Source organism: Pseudoliparis swirei, chromosome 14 (assembly GCF_029220125.1).
Source record: "Pseudoliparis swirei isolate HS2019 ecotype Mariana Trench chromosome 14, NWPU_hadal_v1, whole genome shotgun sequence".
In the NCBI taxonomy this organism is placed as follows: Eukaryota; Metazoa; Chordata; class Actinopteri; order Perciformes; family Liparidae; genus Pseudoliparis; species Pseudoliparis swirei.
In genome coordinates, this window is record NC_079401.1 from 2,924,841 (window position 1) to 2,946,884 (window position 22,044).

The 22,044-nt window shown below is 47.7% G+C and overlaps 2 protein-coding genes across 3 annotated transcripts in view; one reads left to right on the plus strand and one right to left on the minus strand.

Annotated features, from left to right (window-relative positions):
• The window catches only part of LOC130204385 (activin receptor type-2A-like), a 32,416-nt gene extending 16,947 nt beyond the window's left edge, over positions 1-15,469 (plus strand). The window contains exons 4-11 of the mRNA XM_056431098.1: positions 626-780; positions 7,902-8,045; positions 8,274-8,417; positions 10,388-10,533; positions 10,622-10,736; positions 10,911-11,049; positions 11,122-11,252; positions 11,340-15,469. Of these exons, the coding sequence (XP_056287073.1) occupies positions 626-780; positions 7,902-8,045; positions 8,274-8,417; positions 10,388-10,533; positions 10,622-10,736; positions 10,911-11,049; positions 11,122-11,252; positions 11,340-11,516 (1,151 nt within the window). The 3' untranslated portion in view covers positions 11,517-15,469. The remainder of the gene's footprint in view (positions 1-625; positions 781-7,901; positions 8,046-8,273; positions 8,418-10,387; positions 10,534-10,621; positions 10,737-10,910; positions 11,050-11,121; positions 11,253-11,339) is intronic.
• Positions 15,470-16,101: 632 nt separating this feature from the next.
• Positions 16,102-20,421, minus strand: orc4 (origin recognition complex, subunit 4). Of its 2 annotated transcripts, none has more exons than XM_056431265.1 (14): positions 20,276-20,421; positions 19,470-19,543; positions 19,262-19,338; positions 19,059-19,149; positions 18,853-18,928; positions 18,681-18,766; positions 18,201-18,249; positions 17,970-18,121; positions 17,731-17,904; positions 17,578-17,664; positions 17,389-17,497; positions 17,201-17,296; positions 16,734-16,801; positions 16,102-16,620 (listed from the first exon to the last, which is right to left on the minus strand). In XM_056431265.1, the coding sequence occupies exons 2-14, from the start codon at positions 19,524-19,526 to the stop codon at positions 16,438-16,440; spliced, it is 1,305 nt and encodes a 434-aa protein (XP_056287240.1). In that variant the 5' UTR covers positions 19,527-19,543; positions 20,276-20,421; the 3' UTR covers positions 16,102-16,437. The 2 variants fall into 2 exon arrangements, with proteins under 2 accessions (XP_056287240.1, XP_056287241.1); XM_056431266.1 differs by having other exon boundaries at positions 19,262-19,376; positions 20,276-20,300.
• Positions 20,422-22,044: the final 1,623 nt, after the last annotated feature.

The following is a 22,044-nucleotide window of genomic DNA, read 5'->3' on the forward strand; positions in this document are numbered from 1 at the left end:
TCTGTCTTTTCGTATTTCTTTAAATGTGATTCTCTGGAACCTGCGGAGAAAACAACCTCCCCGCGATGCAGCTGGTGCAGCCCCGCTGGGCGCCCCCCCCCCCCCCCCCCCCCGGTTGGCGTCGGAGCGCCGGCGCTCTGACAGCTTCTGCTGAATCAGACTGTCACACCTCGTGACGGGAGGACCGGGCCGAGCCAGCGGGCCGAGCCAGCGGGCCGAGCCAGCGGGCCGAGCCAGCGGGCGACGCCCACCGCCGGGGTCGGCCACAGTTCAGGCCTCTTGTTATTTTTGGCAGGCGGATTACGTTATGTCACCAGATATATTTGCTAATCCTGCTGCGTGCGTGCGGCCCTGTGTGTGTGTGTGTGTGTGCGCGCGCGTACATTGATATGATCCCTAAGCACAGTGAGCTGCAAGCAGAGTAGCTGCTGCACTTAGAGATGATGTCGCACATTGTCCGGCCAATCAGGCGCGCCGTTTGCTTTCTCTTTATTTCTGTTTCATGTCATCATTTTCTATATTCCACAGCTCATATTTGTGTTTCTATGAAGGTTATGAGTCCTGTCTTAAAACGTTTCTTCTTCTTTCCACCATCCTCTCCCTCTCTCTCTCTCTCTCCCCACAGCCACCTCCAACCCATTTTCCCAGAAGCCCCAGCTCTTAAGCACCCTGCTGTACTCCCTGGTGCCCATCATCGGCCTGGCCACCGTGGTGCTCTTCTCCTTCTGGATGTGGAGGCATCACAAACTGGCCTACCCGGCCGCCCTCGTCCCCACACATGTAAGTCTCAGAGAACCAAAAGGCACAGATTACCCACCGCTCATGGGCGTCTCCAGAGGTCACCTGTCAATCGAGCGGAGCGGCGGTGTCCTCTTTCTCTTCGGAGTTTCTCTCTCTTTTTGCCGGCGCGTCCCGCTTCAGCTGTTGATCGCAAACACAACGTGAAATGTTTCTAAAATAATAAGCGAATTGCAGAAGTTGTCTCCTCCCGCTCCGGTTGAGTGAGTTGATATTAGAATAAAAAGAAGCCGTATTGTGTCGGGCTTTTAATCTCACAGGATGGAAATGGACTTTTATTACTCGCTCTCTTTTCTTTTCCTCGTTCTAAACTTGCCATCAGGCTTTTTCCATCGCTGCTTGGTTGAAAAAGTCCTCTCTGCACGTCTTCACTTGAATCGGACGGTTTCATCACCTTTTAAACATCCCCCCTTCTCTTGCAGCGCTGAGAATAAAGCTCCGCATTCCCAGAATCCTTCTCTTCTTAAGATTTTTTTTTAACCCGACGGCAAAGCGCAGAGCGATATTCTCTGCTGGGAAAAAGAAAAGCCGTGCAGAGCTTCCACCGTATGGAAGAGGAGTCGGGGGCCGCTGCATTATTGATGAGGCTTTATATCGGCAAGCACGACTAAACACAGAGGCGCTCGCAGGCCTGCCTTGGAGGATGGATGGTGGCGGGGGGGGGAGGGGAGGGGGGGAGCACCCACATGCTATTCTTTCTATAACTTAGGTATTGTATTCGCACAGTGGCGGGGAAGACATAAAAAGACAGTGACACAATGCAATCAACTGCTAATGGAAAAACAACACCGCTAAGAGGCTTATGAATCACCCTACCTGGAAACCGATGGATGAATAAATAAACAACATTAAACAAAACGGGAACGAAGAAGAGCGGCTCGGATAACTAATGACGAGGCAGCTAAAATATTCATAAAATCACAGGAGGGAGAAATGAAATCAAGTAGCCGGGATGAAACAAATGAAGCCATGCCGGATGTGTCTGAGTCGCGTGTGTGCAGAATTATTTAATGCATGGAAGTACAGGGAGCATCAGATTATATCTGATACACGTTCAGGAGCTCTGGCATCGCAGCTTGTTTTGTAACAGATTATTATTAAAAATAATATTAATTAAAAAAACATGTATGTAATATATATTTGTATATATATTATATACTTATTTTTTATTATATATATATATATATTTATGTTCCTTTATAGATATGTGCATTTTTTTGCTTTTTTAATTATTATTATTATATTTATTTATATATATTTATATGTATGTTTCTTTATATATATATATTTATGTTTATAGATATATATTTATTTCATTATGTATATTTATATATTTATTTATGTTTATTTAAATTTATATATATATATATATATATCTAAAAATAAAGAGAGAGCGAGAGACCTTTTCTCGACTACAACATAACTGACATTTAAAAAATGCCTCCTGTTAAAAGCGACTCGTGGCACGAAGTCAAAACTAATCTCGCCGATACGAGAGTGGTATTGATCTCCAACTTTTGGCGAGCAAACAACACAACAAACTTTTCAGCAGCTCTCCGTGGACGCGTTGCTTCAAACTAACCGCGGACGTTTTTTTGCAATTCATCGTGTGCAACACACCTGCTTAGATTTGAATAATAAGCCCGTGAAGAAGAGCTCATCGCATCCCGTCTCCGCTTTCAGGGACTCGGTGAAACTCTTTTATAGATTTGCCCGTTTCTGCTTGGTGCTGCTGGTTTGCTGCATAATGCTCCGGACGCAGTCGGGCTTTTTATACGTGACAGTTACAAATTGCCCAGTTAGATTATTTCACGCCCTGCGTGAATGAGGAGCGGGTTTCTACTCGTTCATCACAGGTGTTGGCCGTTTCCCAACATCCATGTGCCGCTTATTTCTAAAAAAGAAAAAAAACTGGCAGAGCTCCGCTTCGCACTGCGCTCATTTAATCTAAATCTCTAATTAAAAGGAGTAGGAGTGTGATTATGAGCAGCTGCGGTCGGATCGCAGCGCCGAGATGTCGCCTCTCCACAATGACGGCTAGTGCCGTTTCATGTTCATGACCTAAAGACGGAAAAATCTATATCTGTCTTCATGAAATTCAAATCAATCTTACCCCACCCCAAAATGTCTCCTGCATACATTTTTCTGCAGGTATTTGTTTTCTCTGCACAGGGATGAAACACGCAGAAGTAATGGCTCCCACTTAATGATCTTTAATGGAGTCTTTAATGGCCCCGAGGAAAGGAAGCGGACCGAGTGCACACGGAGCTCCTCGCGCGTCCCCGTCGGCCGAAGGGGCGGAGTCCATCGCGAAGGAGGAGGCGGCTTGATCGCATCACAAAGCGCATTTACATATTTAAACTCCACGACCCATCGCGGGATTTAATCCGGGGTGAGACGCAGGCGGAGCGGCTTAATGGCCTCCGTCATGATGTCACTGTCATCCAGGTCCATCGCCGGCTGCGTATTCTGCCACCAGGCCTCCGTTATTCACACCGCTGCGAAGCGGAGGCGAACTGGCATTGATTGTGTCTGAGTACACAGACCCACAGCTCCCCCGGCAGAGGCCGGAGGAGCACTTAAACATACGTCTGGACGCTCTTTTTTTTCTCTTTTCCACCCGGACCCCATTTTCTTATCCTCCGTCCATCTGGCAGATCGATTCTGACCAAAATCTCATCAATTGCTTTATTATGGAGCTACTCGCGTCTTGTTTGTCTGGGTGCAGCTTTCCAAGAGACTCCTGATAGGCCAGAGGACTCCTCAAAGCCCGAAGGCCCCCGGACGGACAGGCAGCGCTCGCTGTGACGTAGATCTATTGCTTATTGATCATTTTATCTTGTGCTGGTTCTGCACATATTGTTACCGGCGAATGATGAGCTGGAAGAGAAACACAGTTTCAGGGTTGAGTTATGCTTGAAATCGTCTCAGCGAGAGACTAAATGAGCTTTTATTTAACATTAATGTGGCTGAGCATCAAACTTTAAATACGTTTTGAGTGGCGACCACATCACAGAGTTGCTCAGATATGATTTCCTCGGCTTTATCGGTGATCTTCAGACGCATTCTCCTCATCAGGTTTTACAGAAGGCAAAGCATCCCCCAGCCTGCTTGAGGAGGACCTCTCATTTCATCCACATGTCGTGATTGTTGTTGTGGCTCCATTCATGCTTTTCTTTTAGTTTGTGCTCCAGGAGAACCTCCACACATTGCTCAACCCGCTTTAAGTTGCTCCGCTTCCATAAACCTGCTTATGATACCGATCCGCGTGGCATCCCGACCAGCACCCTGTCGGAGAGAGGGGAGAACCGAGCGACCCGTCACCTCCTCCCTCCTCATCTGCCTTCTCATCCACTAACCGACAGAAAATAATTCCTCTGTTTTGCTTCTCATGTTCTTTTTTCAACAAGCACGCCTTTCACATTATGGTGGAGGTAAGAGCAGTTCACATGACCCCCCCTCCACCCCCTCCTCTTCTTTTGGGTCCAGAGCTTGGTTTCAGTTCTCCACCTCGATCCCAGACCAACGTTTTGTTCTTCTGCTTTTTTTTTTTTACCGACAGCGTCTTGTTTACTTCGGTTCGCAGCACATGTCTGTTGTTGTTGTTGTTGTTCCTGCCTGGGTTCATTGCATGGATGGATGTCTTTCGTGCTCCCCGCTCAGAACGTGTTGTGCATGGTGGAAAGTGGCCGACGCCGAATGCAGCCCCTCCCCCTTTTCTTTCTTTTTGTGGGTGTGGATGTCCACCTGTGATGTTGATGTGACTCATTGTGCCCCATGTGACCCGGTTCTACTGGACCTCCGGCTCCACGCGTCCGAACGCATGCTTTCACCTCTCGTTTGCAGGCTGAGGGCGAGTGCAGACACATGTTTCCCTCTTTCATGGAACACGTCCAGAGTGTGAATGACTTGCGGAGCTTAAGCCTTTTGCAAATGTCCTCAAAGCTGGAGGCGAGGGGGCTGCAGACGTCTCAGAAGATGCTCCTTTACAAACCAGGAGGCAGCCGCATAACAAAGTGTGGAGCTCATTGTCAGTCCAGCTGCAGGTTATCTCCCTTAAAGGTCACCACCGGTTTGTGTGTGGTATCAAGTTTTATGGCCACACAGTCAACAAGATATGACCTTAAGAATCCAGAATATCTGCTCATCCAACTTCTAAAAACCAAACGTAGCTTTTTTTAACTCTGTTCGGTCCGTGAATACTCAGCCGCCCCCGAGCCCGGAGCCAAAGGACCCGTTCTGATGCAATAGGTGCCGGTGTAATCCGATTAGGCCACGCGAGACGGTCGGGGAGAACGGCGTGAAGCAGCACATTCTGTTTTTCCTGTTTCCTGTGGCCTGCTGACTAAGTGTAATGCGCCCGCTGGAGGCCACGGCGCCCTGCGATCGGACCGGGGATCCGGTGACTCCCGAGGGAGGCCGGGCCGCCTCGGACAGGCCGAAGCCCGGAAGACCGACACGGCGCTTTTCTCTTTTTACCAGAAACAATGCGGACGCAAAGAAAGAAGAGAGTCCCGCAATAACTTCAGTTCTCCTTTTTTCTGTTCATCCTCATCGTCATCATCTCTCACGGTGTTGAGGACCGGTCCTGTGCCATCAGAACCATCAGAACCATCAGTCACATGGTCACCTGGCTCATTTTGTCCTCATGCACATCTCGATATCTCATATTTAACCGAGCACAATGCATGCTGGGGGATCTGCCGTGGCGATGTGTGTGCAGGCGCTCTGATTGGCTGTAATTGTGAGGGGAACCAGACTTTCCCCTCCAAGGTCATCAAATAGAGAAACTCGTTTGGTGGCGTTTCACGGCCATAACGTCCCGCTCGTGAACCGCAATCATAATAAAGGACAAAAGATGTGTTTTTAATTAGCTGCGTTTCTGCAGACTCCTCTCAGAATTGCATTTTTTTTTAAGAAATCACGATCATAATGGGAAAAGCTTTAATTACAGAGCACAGAGACGTACAGGAAATAGTTTGAAGATGCAGACAAATGTATTAAATGTCTGCAAACTGAGCTGAGACCAAACCATGATCAGAGTCCTCATCGCTATGGACCCGAAGATCAATAATCACTAACGGGTGGGCGGCGCTGCTGCATCTCCCCACACACACACATGCAATTTCCTGTCGTATTTAATTGCTCTTATAAGTATTCAGGTCACAGTTCCTGGTCGTTGTGTTGGTACTCGCAGTGGGCTCGTAGACCGGCGCTCACGTGTCGGATAAAGACCGAAAACGGGCCTCGCCCTCCACAGATGTCATCATTTCATATGTTATGACTCTTCAATGTGTCGGGAGAAACGGATCAAACTCGATTGGGACGGCAGGCGGACCGAGAAAACGAGCGTTTTGATGGACTCGTACTGATCGAATGCCTTGAATGGAAGAAGGTCACATGGTACCACGGAGCCAGTCGGTTCTGGTCTGCAGGTTCTGCCTCAACGTGTCGGTTCTTCTTCCATCCGAGCTTCAAATCTCTCGGCGGTGACTGAAGTTGAAGTGAGGATAACTCCGTGTCTCTTCTCTCTGAGAGGGAAACACGTCGGCGGCCGTAGAGGTTGTCCTGGACGTTGTGTTCAACGCGCCGGTTCCTTCTTCTCTTCTCTCAAAGCTGCAGCCGCCGCCACGAGAATAACCTCCACTCGATAACGCATTAGACGAGGGAAACTTCAGCGTCCCGGGGGAGCAGTTGGGTCGTCCCGGAGCAAACGGCACCTTAAGTGATATATGTTAACAAGCTCCTGTTTCTCAACAATGCATGGTGATTTAACTCGGCAGCACACGCTACTTCACATGCATTCATCTGAGCCTGTTGGTGGATTCACAGTTACATTACCACTGTTTACACGCATTAAACTGGAGAATCGGTCCCTTCGTTCTTGACGCCACGTTTCCAGCTGGATGTATAAATCAAAACCCCATGAACGACTTAACGATGTTCAGTTTGCTCCCGTTGCCACAGCACTCCTGTCGGGACGTGTGTGCGTCTTTAAGAAAAGGTGTCGGTGCCAAACACCTTCGGCAGTAACGTAGCTTCGCTCTTTTTTTCATTGAGATTACGTGTATTCCATCTCGTCTGCGAACCCTTTCACCCGAGGGGGGGGGGGGGCATCGGGCGTCGGGAGCAGACTGTCGAGCGGCGTTTGATATATCGCCGGCCGCCCGTGGGCCTCGGGGTCCTGGAACCTGCTCCGGCGTATCCAGCCGCTCCGTCAGCTTTCAGTTCAAGTAAAAACACGAACACGGCCTCCTTCTTTCTTCTCTCCCCGCCGACAGCGATACCGGAGGCCCCGGTGGAGATTTTACAGAAGCGTATCTGGTTTCATCAAAGGCCATCCGTCATGCGCTCGTCTTTCTCCTCCACCTTTTTTATCCTTTTTGGAAATGTGACTCCCCTCGCGGCGTGCTCCTCTCTGCCCTCTGCCCCCCCCCCCCCCCTGTGAAAGTGATCGGCTTAATCCCGATGGCCAGCTGCGTTTAGCGTCCTCTACACGTGGAACACTTGGCTCACACTTGTTGTTTATTCTGGATTAGCATGAGCGCATGTGGTTTGGACCTGCCGGAGGTTTTCACGCCTCGGCTCCCCGACCGTATTGTTCCTTTTCATTCAGCTTCCCATTCATGTCGAAGGCTGAGCTTTGTGTGCTTTGCTCAGGGGTAGTGGAGGTTTTAAACTGGCACCCTTCCCGTTCCCCAATCTATGAACTCAAAAGCAGCCTCCGGGGGTTTTTAATTCAATTTGAAAATGAATGAATCCAAAGCCCTTATTTAATATCCTGCGTCCCCCCCGCTGCCAAAAGAAAAACCTTCGCAGTAATAACAACAACGCTGAACTCCCAACATGCAGCACTTCCCAAAACCAGAGTCCGTAAAGTGCTTTAACAATCAAATAAAGCCGGAGACAGACTCGTAAAAAATAAATACAACAAGACAAAAGAAGCAGCGAGACTCCACGCCACAGAGAAGAAAGAGGAGCGCTCTGGAGAGGGCGGAACCAGCAGCCCGGTCGCCTCCAGTGGGAGGAGCTGCTACTTAGGACCTGCAAGAAGAATGGAGAATAACTCTTTCCTCGTTTCCTCTGCCCTCCCTCTCTCTCAGGACCCCGGGCCTTTGCCCCCGTCCCCCATCCTGGGTCACAAGCCCCTGCAGCTCATCGAGATGAAGGCCAGGGGGCGCTTCGGCTGCGTGTGGAAGGCCCAGCTGCTCAACGACTTCGTGGCCGTGAAGATCTTCCCCATTCAGGTGAGGAGACGAGGAGGCGAGGGAACGAGGGAGAAGGCAGCAAAATAATGCTTTTATTATTCTAACGCGACCTAACTTTTCTCCTACAAGGTATATTTGATTCTTTAAATCAGTCCCGTCGTCAGCCAATGGCGAGGCTCGGTTCTTCGCGGTCTGAAGCTCATGAATACGTAAAGCCGCCTTCTGACGACACGAACAACACCCGCTCCCGTCTCTCTCTCCGTCCAGGACAAACTGTCGTGGCAGAACGAGTACGAGATCTTCAGCGTGTGCGGCATGAAGCACGACAACATCCTCCACTTCATCGGCGCCGAGAAGAGGAGCAACAACCTGGACCTGGAGCTGTGGCTCATCACCGCCTACCACGAAAAGGTACGCCGGCCGCCGCGACCGACTCACTCCCCCCGCCTCTTTCTGATTAGTTTGACCACTTTAAACGCCCATTTTCACAAACCTGACGAGACATGAGAAAGTATTGCACCACCAACAACAACAACAACAACCACAACCACGCAGGACGCTGTTGGTGCATCCAACATGATTAAATCTGGTGTGCAACTGAAGCTAAGACTGAAATGAACAAGTCCAAATCAGAACTCGGGTTTCCACGACTGACCGGGGGTTATTTGTGAGATGCAGACGCGCCATGAAAACAACGCGAGGAGACGTCCGGTTACTGGCGAGCGGCGGGCGCTCCAGTTACCGAGCCGGCCGCTCATCGTATACGAGACCGCTAATAAAGCGGTAAACACTGGACACATGCAGCAGGCCTGCGTTGTATTTCTAATCCATAATCACAACACACTCCACGCCGCTCCTTCCTCCCCTCTCCGTGAACCGTGTTGGTCCAGAGGAGGCGGAGCCGGGCTCTAAGTGCCTCTGCGCTTGTCGAGGGTCGTTACCCGCCGAGTGCAGAGCGACGCCGGCCCGGCCGAGAATGTTAAACGGCCGCGCTTAAGAGAGTGTGCGAATTAAAGGTCGGAAAATGAAAGGCGGTGGGGCTTCAACCCCACGATGCACCTCTCGGTAAGCCACTGTAGCTCAGTGGGGTAAAAGGGCCGTCCTTCAACCGCAAGGTTGTGGGTTCGATCCCCGCTCTCCCCATTAGCTGCAAGTGCTTGAGCAAGGCACGGAACAGTTGCTTCCTGCTCCTTAATAACTAAGGATGGGTTAAATGCAGAGAACTAATTTCCCCTTGGGGATTAATAAAAGTGTATATTTATTTTTTTATTATTTATTAACCCCGCCGCCGCCCCGCGAGCGCTCCTCCGCTCGGAGGAAAGCTCTCCGAGTAGAAGCAGCGTTGCGTAACCTTTTTTTTTATTTTATTTTTTTAAATTTTTTTTTTTAAGGATTTTTGGGAAAAGGTCATCCGACAGGCACGGCTTGCCAAGCGTGCACTGTAATTATTGTCGGGGCTGACGCCTTCAGAGGAGACATAACTTAAACTCCAACTGACGAAAAAAAAGCTTGTCTTCCTGCCAGGTTTTTTTATTTTTGGAGAGCAGGTGTCAGAATGGGTGCCGCGCCAGCTCGGGCTGAACCTCGGCTCGTGTGACGCAGCTGGAGCCGTGATTGCAGAGTTCAGGCCCCTTGACAGCTGATTGATGCCTTGATGTTCGCTCCGTGTCTGGAGGTGTGCGGCATCTGCAGCGTGCACCGGCTTGCTTTTAAAGGACGCTTCCGAAAAACTCCCTGTAATTAATATCTTTTCATACCTCGGACAATGCGTACTTAATAATAGCTGCCAGGGACGTTGACAGGAATTGAAGCTACCGAATAAACCCAGGTGTAAACACACACACACACACACTGCAAAGCATTTATCCAGAAACAGAACAACTGATGTGATTAGAGTGATTTACTGTCTGCGTCTGTTGGAGCCGCCCGCCCCCTGGTGGCCGCTCCTGCAACTGCATCTGTCTTTGTGGCCTCGGCGGATGTGACCTTGTATCACATTGACACACGTTATGCAAGAACAAGGATAAGGAACTGCTTGTCTGTGTTTTCTTTCCTTCCATAGTTATTATAAATGTGACCCTGTATCTAAAAATACTCTTTTAAATTATTCTTTTGTAAAATAGTCCACTAACTGTGTTTGCCGATGAAGAGCCTGCACGCTTCAGACATGAGAGAGAGTAGGAACACGAGCAGCATTATATAATTCATCAGAGCTCCGAGAACAATAAAGAGCTTGACGTTGGCTCGGTGACAGCAGACCCAAGGACTTCACTCTGGAGGTCGTGCATTTCATTTATCACCCTGCGTTGAATGATGAAAGTCAAGAAATCAGTTTTCCGGACGGACAAATACTTAAAATGACTCTCTCTTCCCGTCTCCAGGGCTCGATGACAGACTTCCTGAAGGCCAACGTGGTGTCGTGGAACGAGCTGTGCCACATCATCAAGACGGCGGCCCGCGGCCTGGCCTACCTCCACGAAGACATCCCGGGACACAAGGAGGGGCACAAGCCCTCCATCGCTCACAGGTTCCCCTCGCCCGCGACCCAGAGAGGCTTCATCCAAGCGTCTGCACCGCGGAGGCCTCCGCTCACTGAGTGTGTCTTCCTCTCTCAGGGACATTAAGAGTAAGAACGTGCTGCTGAAGACCAACCTGACCGCCTGCATCGCCGACTTCGGCCTGGCCCTGCAGTTCGAGGCGGGGAAATCGGCGGGGGACACACACGGACAGGTACGGCTGCAGGCGGAGGTGGACATCCACGTCTTAAAAGTGTTTTAACTCCTTTGTGGGTTGGAAGCGAACAAATAAAAGTGTGAAGTACTTCACGCCGCCTCTAGGGGGCGGCGTGGGCCATACATCTGGACACGGGGACTTGTTTCTACTTCTGACCTCTCGACCCCTCAGGTGGGGACGCGGCGCTACATGGCTCCCGAAGTCCTGGAGGGCGCCATCAACTTCCAGCGCGACTCCTTCCTGCGCATCGACATGTACGCCTTCGGCCTCCTCCTCTGGGAGCTGGCGACGCGATGCACCGTGGCCGACGGTGAGGGACGCCGCCGTTTGTTTGTGGCGTGCGCCGCGCAGCGTGTTGACTCTGTCCCCGTGTCGTTGGCAGGCCCCGTGGGCGAGTACATGCTCCCCTTCGAGGAGGAGGTGGGGCAGCACCCGTCTCTGGAGGACATGCAGGACGTCGTCGTCCACAAGAAGCTGCGGCCCGTCCTGAGAGACTGCTGGCAGAAACACGCGGTGAGGCCATATCCGGGACGAAGCCGCCGGGCATGTCTTCAAATACAGTTTATATAATATATATGTATCCCTCAACCTCCCTCCCAGGGTCTGGCCATGCTCTGCGAGACCATCGAGGACTGCTGGGACCACGAGGCGGAGGCGCGCCTGTCCGCCGGCTGCGTGGAGGAGCGCGTCGGCCAAATGCAGCGGCCCGAGGAGGTCGTCACCGTCGTCACCATGGTGACCAACGTGGACCTCCAGCCCAAGGAGTCCAGCTTGTGATCGCAGAACACGGATGATGAGCGGCCGACCCCGATTGGTTTGGCAAAGTGTTTTTTTGGTTCTTTTCTTTCTCCATTTTTCCGGGTTATTTTTTTTGGGGGGGGGTCCTTTAAGTGCGGGCCACTACTCGCGTTCAGGAAACCAGCCGGCGCCTCACCACGTCAACCGATGCCCGTTTTGGGGATTTTAACACTTTAACAGTCGAAACTTTTAACGATTCAGGAGAACACGCACACACACACACACACACACAGAGGAGGGCGGCCTGCCCTGCTCCACAGAGAGAAGATCTGCCGGAGAACATTTCACAGAACTCTCGCTGCGTTTTAGTGTAAAACCGCAAGAAAAAAAACGAAAAGAAGAGGAAGAAGAGGAAGACGAGCGCCTCTCGATACTTTTTTCTCTCGTTTCCTCTGAAGAGACGACGGCGGTTCTGCCAACAAGCAACGGCTTCTGAATGTTCATAGTGCAATGCTGCTGTACATAGTGTATCATGGAGCCACCACGTGGCAACAAGCTTATTTTAAGGGGGGGGGGTGGGGCATCTTCAAGCATTACGACGATAAGAACAACAAACCATGCACCTCCTTCAACAGGTATACCTCAGTTCAGACGGTCTCAATTAGTCCCGGTTCAGTCGTAGTTCATCCAGACCACCCGCTGTCAGCCGAGGCTCATGGGTTATGAAGTCGGCGAAAACTCTCGTTTCCCCCCCCCCCCCCATCTAAAATCTCACGGGTTTTTTTCTTTTTTTTGCTCCACTTTTGATTTGTGACTGAATATTAAACTTTCTCCTTTTTTTTGGTTTTATTTCTTTTTCTCTCTTTTGAGATTTTATTCTGACTATTTGAAAAAAAGAAAAGAAAGAGCCCACCTGGGTTCACACCTGTATCTAGCTGAGCCAGCTCGCTTTGGATTTGATTGTGCACACACACACACACACACACACACACCTCCACACACCTCCTTTTTATTCTTTTATTATTACTATCAGGAGTTTCTGCTCTCTTTTGATACACCTCAGGAAACTTTGCTACTCACCACGGACTCGCATCCTCTTCCTCCTCCTCTTCCTCACCCGTCTCAGACTGGAGTACCTCCTCTCTCTCTCTCTTTCCCTCTCTCTCTCTCTCTCTCCACATTTAGCCATGCCGTCGAGATCAGAAACGGATCACACGTCGTCTCGGTGTTTTTTGTGTCGACGGCGCGGCGGCCTGCAGCGAGTCGAGGCTCCTCCCCCCCGGTGCCATCTCCACGTCTCCATGTCCGTCTCGTAGATGTCAGGCAGAACGGATGTACGACGCTCGCCGTCGAGACACACGGCGACGCTTTTCTTTATTTTTCGGAGTCTTTTTTTCCTCCTGAGGGACGCCCGGCGGTCTCTCCTCAAAGCCTTTGGGACGGTTTCACAAGACGCAGTTTAAAATCAGGCCTTTGAAAATCAGATGCACGAAATTAAATTAACCACTTCACCTTCAGGGTAAATTATAATCACGCTTTCATCCTCGCTATATGCCACATGTTCCCCAACCATCCCATCTTCTGTAATACTTTGCTTACTTAATAAATACAAACAAAAGGCCGTTTCCCACCAAACAACCAGGAGCGACGTGAGCTAATAACAGCCTGAAGCGGAGCGGGTAAAGGAGGAGGAAGTGGCGTCCATGTCTTTTACAACACAGCAAACCTGAAGGAAGTGAAAGCCATCTTCTTATTAAATCGATATCGCTTCCCGTTGCTGCTGAAGAAGGTCAAGGGTCAAATGCCCCAATCAGCACTACCTCGCTCACAGGGATCTCTGGGGGAAGAACCACCAGCGGGTTCTCCCGGTAGGAAAAGGGATTAAACGGTTCCCGTTGGGGGATTATTTCTGGGAGTAAACTCTCAAGGCTCCCCATAAATCTGAGACGGCTCCATCAACCTGTTTCAAGGAGAAACGCCAGTATTACTCTCTTCTGTGCAGCGGTACCGGCCAGTATTTGAGCAGCCGGGTGGACCCCAAAGACCGCCTCCAAGCGGTCCACGTGGTTACCTGCCAGAACTCGAGCGAGCCAGGTTCCGGTCCCGGAGCCCACCGGCTGGAGTTTAAAGTGCGCTTGAGAAACCGACCCAAACCCACGACACCATTCAGGGATTCAGAACTATGCTTTTCTAAGTTATATGCAACCAGTGCCGCAAATTACCCGAAACTTCTGCAGGATCAGCTGCAGGAGTGACTTTCAATACTCGCAGATGACTTGTAGCATTTTAATTTGAACTTTTTTTTATTTGATTTTATCCGTTACCTTGCATATTGATGTGTTGTATTTATTTTTTAATTTACAAGTTTGAGGTTTTGGGGTTTATCAAGAACTCGGGCGCGACTCTGAATAAAGAGTCGGCACGACGTACGGTGGTTATTGTTGTTGTTGTGGGCGGGGGGGGGGGGGTTCAGTTGTTATTCAGGAAATACTTTCATTACTAAAGAAAAGATATAAACTGTAACGTGCTTCTTTCTATTCAGTCTATGGACAAAACGACCGAGAATGAATGTCGTCCGGCCTCCTGGACTCCAGTCTTGTGTGTCCCGTGGTGGATTGAGCCCCGTGTAACTCCAGAGGGCTTCGGGTTCGGCCGGTTTTGTGTGATTGTGCCCCGTCGCCGTAGAAACCGGTAAAGCCGACGCACGCCGAGGTCCGTCCACGCACCTGCTGGTCGTACGGTGAACTGGCCCTACGGCCGCAAAGAAAAGAAAAGTGAAACTTCCTCAAACCTCACCTCCAAGAAGCATATCAGATGATCCTAAATGCTCCCATTCGGTTTCCCTTCATCCAACACTTCCCCCTCAGGGTCGACCACCTGAAGGTGTGTGAGCGGGGGCCTCGGCTCGCCGGCTTTACGGGTTTCTCTGGACTTCCTGTCGCCCAGCGCCTCTCGTCGCTGCGCTTATTAACTACCAGTGGAACATTTGTGTCTTGTTGCCCCCACTATTTTAGGATCTGTACAGACATGAGAACATAAATACCTGTATCAACTATATACTCTGAGCTGAATCTTTATAAGTGCGTGTTGAACTTCGGTGTTTCCTCTTCATTCATTTCTACTTCTCTCGTGTTTCGCCTCGTCGGCGGGGCAGAAAACGTCCTGACGGCGACTCCGGTTGAGCTTCGTGTTGGCTGAAAGCTAGAGGCTCATCGGAGTCCTCAAGGCATCCAGGAAAGCACTTACGGGTTCCTCGGCAGAACAATAGAACCAGCGGTTAAACCCCACGGCGTTCCTCAGGGTACCTACGCGGGTCCCCTGCAATTTGAAGAACCCCCAAAAGCTCTTTAGCATCAGTTGCAATAAATAAAAACTCCACGTGGCGACGCAACCACCCACGACGGGGGGTCTCATTCCAGCATCTCGAGCTCCTCCTTTCCCAGCCGGCGGTAAGACGTTGACCTCCCGTGACCTCGCCGTGGAGACGGTCTCGGCAGCGGGATCAGGTTCCGGTTGCCAGGCTGGAGATTTCTACCCCCCCCAAAAAAATCAAACAAACCCCCTAAAAACACTACGAGCGTTTTTGACCCCGCGTTTCTCAAGGCTCTCGAGTCGCGGCGCTGATCCAGGATCTGCCCACACAGCCCGCCGTGGTGACGGCGCTCACAGGGTTTCTGGTTTTAACGGTTGGAAGAAACTGAATCTGATCATTTTGTTTTTGGTCACCCAAAAAATCTCTAAACTGATGAACTTTGTGTTTTTTTTACTCCTGAAATATGTGAAAAGGAACTTGTGTTAGAAGGCGTTCTCACCCTGACCTTTGACCTCCTAGGGAGGAATCAGAGAAAAGAAAAGTATTAAAGGACCCTCCAGAAACCCTGGAAACGTTACCACGGGCTAGACAAAACAGATCCCAGATCAGCGCTGACACTCGGTTTTTATTGGCTGAAGTGATCCACGTGATGTAAATAAATGTGTTTTTAGATTGTGAATGCTGATGTTTTTCTTTTTTCCACTTACTGAATCTCATCGTTCCTCCTGGTTTAGCCGACAGCTGCAGGTAGAAGTCCTTTAGTCAACATATATAAAACTTCTAAAAGAATGCATTTGCTTTTAGCCTTTTTGCATATTCAGTTTACCTGCTGAACACTTTTAATAATTAAATACCTGTTTAGTGTTCGAGGTAAGACATTTTGCTTCATGTCCAAAACATACAACTTTGTAAAATATAATTAGAATTAAAATAACCCAATAAGATATTAAGTTATCAGGCCAGCTACAACACCAACGATAAATTAAATATTCTCAACAGTAAATTAATTTAATTGGCCTATATTCAAAATGTGATATACGTTGAAGTGAGATGTCCTCGTCTTCCAGGTGGTGTTGTTGAGCAAGAACAGACATATCTACCAGAAGGAACCCGTCTTCAGGGAAGTAATAGATAAATACATTATTATTAGTCACCAAGCAACTGTAATTTAAAAACATTTGATGTATTGTTGCATGTTTTTGAATGAAGAAATACCTAACTGCACCACTAGGTGGCAGCATTTCGTAGCTTCTCACTCGTTTCCAGACTTAAATGTTAAATTCAAAGACAAAATGTGGGCTAAAAGAAAACTGGTGTGTGTAATTCATATTTTTATTTGATCATATCCTCCACAACAATAATGCATAACTTAGTTTCTTTATGTTTTGTGATATCTGAATATTTAAAGTAAACTCCACAGTAAATGTAAATAATCCTGACTTTCAGATTTCACATCCCGGCGGCCATGTTTTCTGGCCGGTCGGCGCCGTGGTCCGGTTCAGTGTGCGAGGCCGACCTCTGAAGCGTCTCTGGTCCGCGTTTTCACCGCTTCCCCAAAACCTCGGAGGTATTACTTCACCCGCTCTGACTCTCACTGCAGCGCCGAGCACAAACTGTCCAACGTGAAGTCCCACTGCGTGCAGAGTGCTAGCCGAACGCCGACATGGCCCACTGCTTGACGTCCGTGGGGCATTGTGGGTACTTCTGCAGGGCCTCCATGATCTGACTGTGGTCCAGCATGAGCCTCATCAGCTGGTATTCCTTCTGAGTTTTGGCCAACGAGCTGTCGACCGGCTGGATGAACTCCAGCTGCTGCAGGTGCTCGAAGGCCTGAGGACGTGTAAATATATATAAATGTACTTGTGTATCTTTCTTCCTCAAGAGCTGGAGGGCCTGTGAAGCTCAGTAAACATCACAGGACTCTTTAAACGCTTCATACGCACCTTCAAGATGACAGGCTGCTCAAATTTATACATGGAGTTTGACTTCCTCTGCAGGAACTTCTTAAACTCTAAAAAACAGAAGAAAATAGACATATGGGCTTAATACATTAAATTCTTATTTCCTTTATTGATTAATTTAGTTGTCTCATGAGTACTTTCCTCTTTTGAAAATATTAATACAATTTATTTATTTTTATTATTAAATATATATATATTTTTCTCATTTTATATATATCCATTTTTTCATTCTATTTTTATATTTGTTCATGATTATTTTTCGTTATTATTATTTCTTTAATATATATCATTTTTTCATTCTTTTTAATTCCACTATTTATTTATTTATTCTAATATTTTTTTTCATTATATATATATTTTTATATATATTATATATTTTTTTATTATTAATTATATTATTTTGAAGTGCTTTCTCTTATGTGCCCAGACGTCGTGTTTCCGGGGCGTACCGTTGTGAACCATCTGCAGGTTGAAGGGCTGTCCTTCGTAGACGTCGTTGAGGTGTTTCATGGCGATGACGAGGCACAGCTCCAAGATGGACAGACCTACGGACAGAGAGAAGAGAACACTCACATACACACATACACGGGTGTGACCTCGTTAGACAGAGGCCCCAGTGAGGGGGGGGGGGTTCTACCGTGCAGCATGTTGGCCTTGGCGTCGGCGAAGCTCAGCCGGCTGGCCTCCAGCAGGTCTGCAGGTGTGATGGCGGGTTTGGCCGCGGACACCCGGCTCAGACACAACATCTGGAGACGGAGAGAGAGACGAGGGTCAGGTGTGTCCGGCGGCCAGGTGAGGGTCGGCCACAGGGGGGGGGGGGTCGTACCAGCAGCATGTGCATTGAGCGGAAGTCCTTGCTGGAGTTGAAGTGTCTCCGTAACGCGTCCTCCGCCGACTTGTCCTCACACAGAGCCTGAGGACACACGGGTCCGCGGTGAACCCCACGCCGACGAGACCGGCCCCGGCCCTTTTAACTCACCTCTACGCCGGCGTTCCACTCCAGAGCGAACTCGCCGTCCGGGAAGTGGCCCGGCAGGCTGAGCTGGGTCCGGACCCGCCGCAGGTACTGGGCGAACGTCGGGTTGCTCAGCAGGTGGATCTGACGGTGGGAGAACCGAGACTTCACGCGCTTCTCCAGCAGCTCCAGGACGTCCTGGAAGAGAAGGCCGTTACGTCGCCGGCGTTAACCGCGGCGTGGGCGGCGGAGGCGGGGCTTACCAGCCGGCAGGTGAGGCCGACCACGGCGATGGGAGCCTGGGCGGACTGGGAGACGTCCAGCAGGTTGTAGAGCAGCGTCTGGTTCTTGTGGTGGGCGAACAGGTCGAACTCGTCCAGAACGAACAGCGCCGGGCGGCTGCTGCTGCGGTCGCCTGGAGGCAGAACCAGAGGAGCGTGAGGCCCCCGAAGGAAAAGCAACGCTCTCAAAGTCCAGAGCCTCGAGGTTCTGACCTTTCTTCAGAGCCTCCAACAAGAAGGCCAGGTTCTCCGCAAAGCTGCCCTGAAAGGAAGCAGAGGAGGGTTTAATAGATCATGAATGTTAAACAGGTGTCATACACACGGTGGCCACTGGGTGTCCAGGACTTTTGATAAAGTGAGAAAATGTCATATTTTAAAAAACCTTTTTATAAAATCTTAAATGACTCAAATGAATGAGACAATAGTTTTATTAAAACAATAAACATTTAAGTCTTTTCAGTTGAGGTGCGTTCGCTGGCATGAGAGCGTACGCCGGCTTATATTTCTTTTAAAAGCAAATTAATTATTTAAAACTCAGCGTGAATTCTATGAACTTCACACATTTCCATGACTTTTCCAAAAGTTTTTAGATTTTCTTTCTTGGAGGAAATAACCATTTTTTAAATTCCAGGACTTTTCCAGGTTTTCCAAAACCGAACGAACCCCGTCAAAATAAAATGTGGTATAACTCACAAACACTTTGTCCCCGACGGCGTTTTCCAGGTGGAGCTGCCGCGTGATTTCCTTTAAGGCGATTCTGTCGTCCGTCTGCAGGAGACCTTCAAGTAAACGACAACAAATCACACAAAATGAATGTTTATAGAGTTAAATTCAGAATCAACGCCACGCCGATCTGGACTGGTACCATTGAGGTGGACCTGGAGCAGGTTTCTATGAGCCTCCTTCTCCTCCTGCAGGTCTCGCAGCACACACTTCAGCAGCTGCACACACAGCCGCCCCCCAGGGTTCACACACACTTAAACACACTTCATCATCTTCTCCACCGCCATGTCTTATTTTATTTGCCCCGTCAGCTCTTTTTGGTGCACCTGACCGGCTGCAGAGGCTCACCATGGTTTTTCCTGCTCCTCTGGGCCCCACGATGAGCACCGAGTTGCTCTCCCCGTGGACGGCGGTCCTCTTCAGCAGCTCCAGGAGGTGTCTGAAAGCACAGAGCGAGACTACAATACCCACAATGCCCCTGGAGTTGCGAGTCCTACAGTTGTAAGGTGTACAAGTGATTATTTTAAAGCACTTTAATTAAATAAACCTACTTGTGTTGAGCTTCCACTCCCTCCGGCCTGTCGGGGAGCTTCTGACGACAGAACCGCTCCCTCAACATCTCCTGAACCTTAAGATCCATGAACACACCACAGTGACACTTCACCCCTGAACACACCACAGTGACACTTCGTCCCTGAACACACCACAGTGACACTTCATCACTGAACACGTTAGAGGAGAGCGAGTCAAGACTCAAACCTGAGAGATGCATTCCCCGACTGGCAAACGGATATTTTCCATCTTCCTCTTACTCATGATGATGTGACTTGAAACTGAAAAACATGGAGCAGTTGGGTCAAATACACACCGTGTTTCTCAAAATGGGCTGCAGGGACTTTCTTGGGTCCTTAATGTCATCCCAAGAAAATGAACTCTACATTACTATATATTTTATAAAGAAGCGCCACATGATAAAATATTTATAGATCAAATATCGCCCTGTTAACTTTCTCCTAACCAGAAACTAAAACTTACAATTTTGTATTTAATATTGTACAAATTGCACTTGTCAATTAAATGCACTAACAGTATATATATATAAATAATATATATATAAATAAATAATATATAAATAATAATACATATATGTATAAATATATATTTGTATATATATATATATATATATATAAATGACAAATCAATTCAATGAGGCATACAGCTGCTGCAATAACAACTATTTTAATACAATGTCTACTTTAATAACTACCTCTGAGGTGTTCACGTTAGTCTAAGTAAATTATATGAATGCCGAATTATAAAGTAACTTGGGAATATTCAGAAGCGGCGGCAGATTGTCTTTAGGTGTATTATTATTTGATGAAAAGCGAGTACGTGTTTATAGTTCATGATCTTCGAAGGAAGTCTGGCAGCACTTTCCCGCCACGCTGCTGTCGACTTCCGGGTCTCGCGAGCAGCGCGTTGCGTCTTCAGATAAATAAACTACTTTGACTATTTATTTACATCAACGTTATAATGTCCACGCGTCAGATAATAAACAGACATACCTGGTCAAACAGTCCTTCACCTCCGGCGAGCTCTCAATCTTCGCGGGAAAACCGCTTTGCCAGCTATGACGACTTCCGGCTTTGACGGATTCCCCGGCGCTGATTGGCTGAGGGTCAGAATAGAATAGAATAGAAACGCACTGTCATCATTATAATACATCCTTAGCTGTCATATGCAATATATGCATAGATTACTGCTTTTACTATTAATATAAATAAATAGTAAAGCTGTTAAATAAAGTGTGTTTAAGATGTTGACTGTAAATGATAATTTCACAATATATTTCTATACGTTTTAATGTAAAAAGAAACTGGGGACAAAACTGAAATAACTTGACCCAAGGTTTGCTTTAAGTCATTCTCCTGAGCTTTCACCCCACAGCCTTCGTCAGAAGCTGGTGTTTGACATTTTTTAACAGTGAATAATAAAATTGTATTTGTCTCTAAAATATCTTTGAAATTATCGTATCTTTAAGCATTTCAGCATTTTCAATAGCACACAGGCTTATAATTAAAATGCTACACGAGAGACTCTTTTAATGTTGACTTTCAGTCGATATATCCAACCTTTCATTAATTTTTAATTCATGCACTAGTCGGGATTCAAGAAATGTAACTCTTAGAAAATATTTGTGTACTTCTGCTGATATTTTGAGTTGAAATGAAGCTTATAGGTATTTTATAAAAGATGACACAGATAGCCCCGACATGTGAATTTAAATGTAATGTAAAAAGTGTACCGTTTCCTGTGGCTTTTGGTTGACTGGTAATAATAAAAAGCCCAATAAACCACCAGATATCTCACAAATGGTCTCGGCTCACATTGAGCCTGTCACATTATTCTAAAGTACGACTCTGCTCACATATTCAGCCCCGTGTTTTCCCTTAAAAATACATGAAGTGCTCCTTTTTACAGCAGCCACACACTGAATTAATTTAACGTCTCCTCAGGTTTGACCTTCAGACACAATTCAACTTGCACCCTGAGCTGCATCTCCTTTTCACTTCAGAAGACTGAACTTCTCCCTTTCTGAGCTCCTGTGACCTTTATTTATTCGGGGAAGTTATTTTTCTGGGCATCAGTTTTTGCTTCAGAGCCAAATGTTTCATGTTGTCATACACTTCAAAAGATCACACTGCAACGTGCCTTATGAGCGTTTCTTACTGTTATCTTTTATTCAATAATTCTACCAGCTGCCAAATTATCAAACAATGTATTTATTAATATGAATGTAATATCAGTATTCATTTGAAATGTCCTTCTTCACCGATCCTTTTCAATCTGCCAGAAATAATATTCAGTTGTATATATCTGTAACTTTTCATCATCGATCATTACATATTTATATATAATATATAATATTGTAGTTATTGTGGATTATTTACTGTTGTTTTATTACTGTTTTGTACTGTTGTTTTGCTTATTTATAATACTTGTTGATAAAGGATTATCTTATCTTAATTATTTGTCTATCAAACGCAATATTAGTGGATCCGCTTATTATAAGAAGGGCGCAACCTGATAATAAAAGTCAGACTATAGTCAAATAAAGTTAAACAACATGATCTGTTCTTTAATTTTGCCCCAGGAGGGCCTCAGAACCATGACTGAACACCACCTCTCTGTGTAAGTCATCCCGCCCACACATGCAGTTGTTCCTCATTAATGTCATAATTGTATTCCCTATTTCTTTCTTCTTCTTTTTGTGTGCCATGGAGGGCTTATGCATCTGTGCTCTGGGGGTCTAACGTGCATCACCTCTCCCATC

Bases quoted from the DNA above. Each gene is read 5' to 3' on its own strand.
- orc4 (XM_056431265.1), bottom strand. From the start codon at position 19,526: ATGAGTAAGAGGAAGATGGAAAATATCCGTTTGCCAGTCGGGGAATGC. The intron at 18,929-19,058 runs GTGAGCCTCTGC...CTGTGTGTGCAG, and splicing joins GAGGAGCAGGAAAAACCATG to CTGCTGAAGTGTGTGCTGCG. The intron at 18,767-18,852 runs GTACCAGTCCAG...GTTTACTTGAAG, and splicing joins GCTCCAGGTCCACCTCAATG to GTCTCCTGCAGACGGACGAC.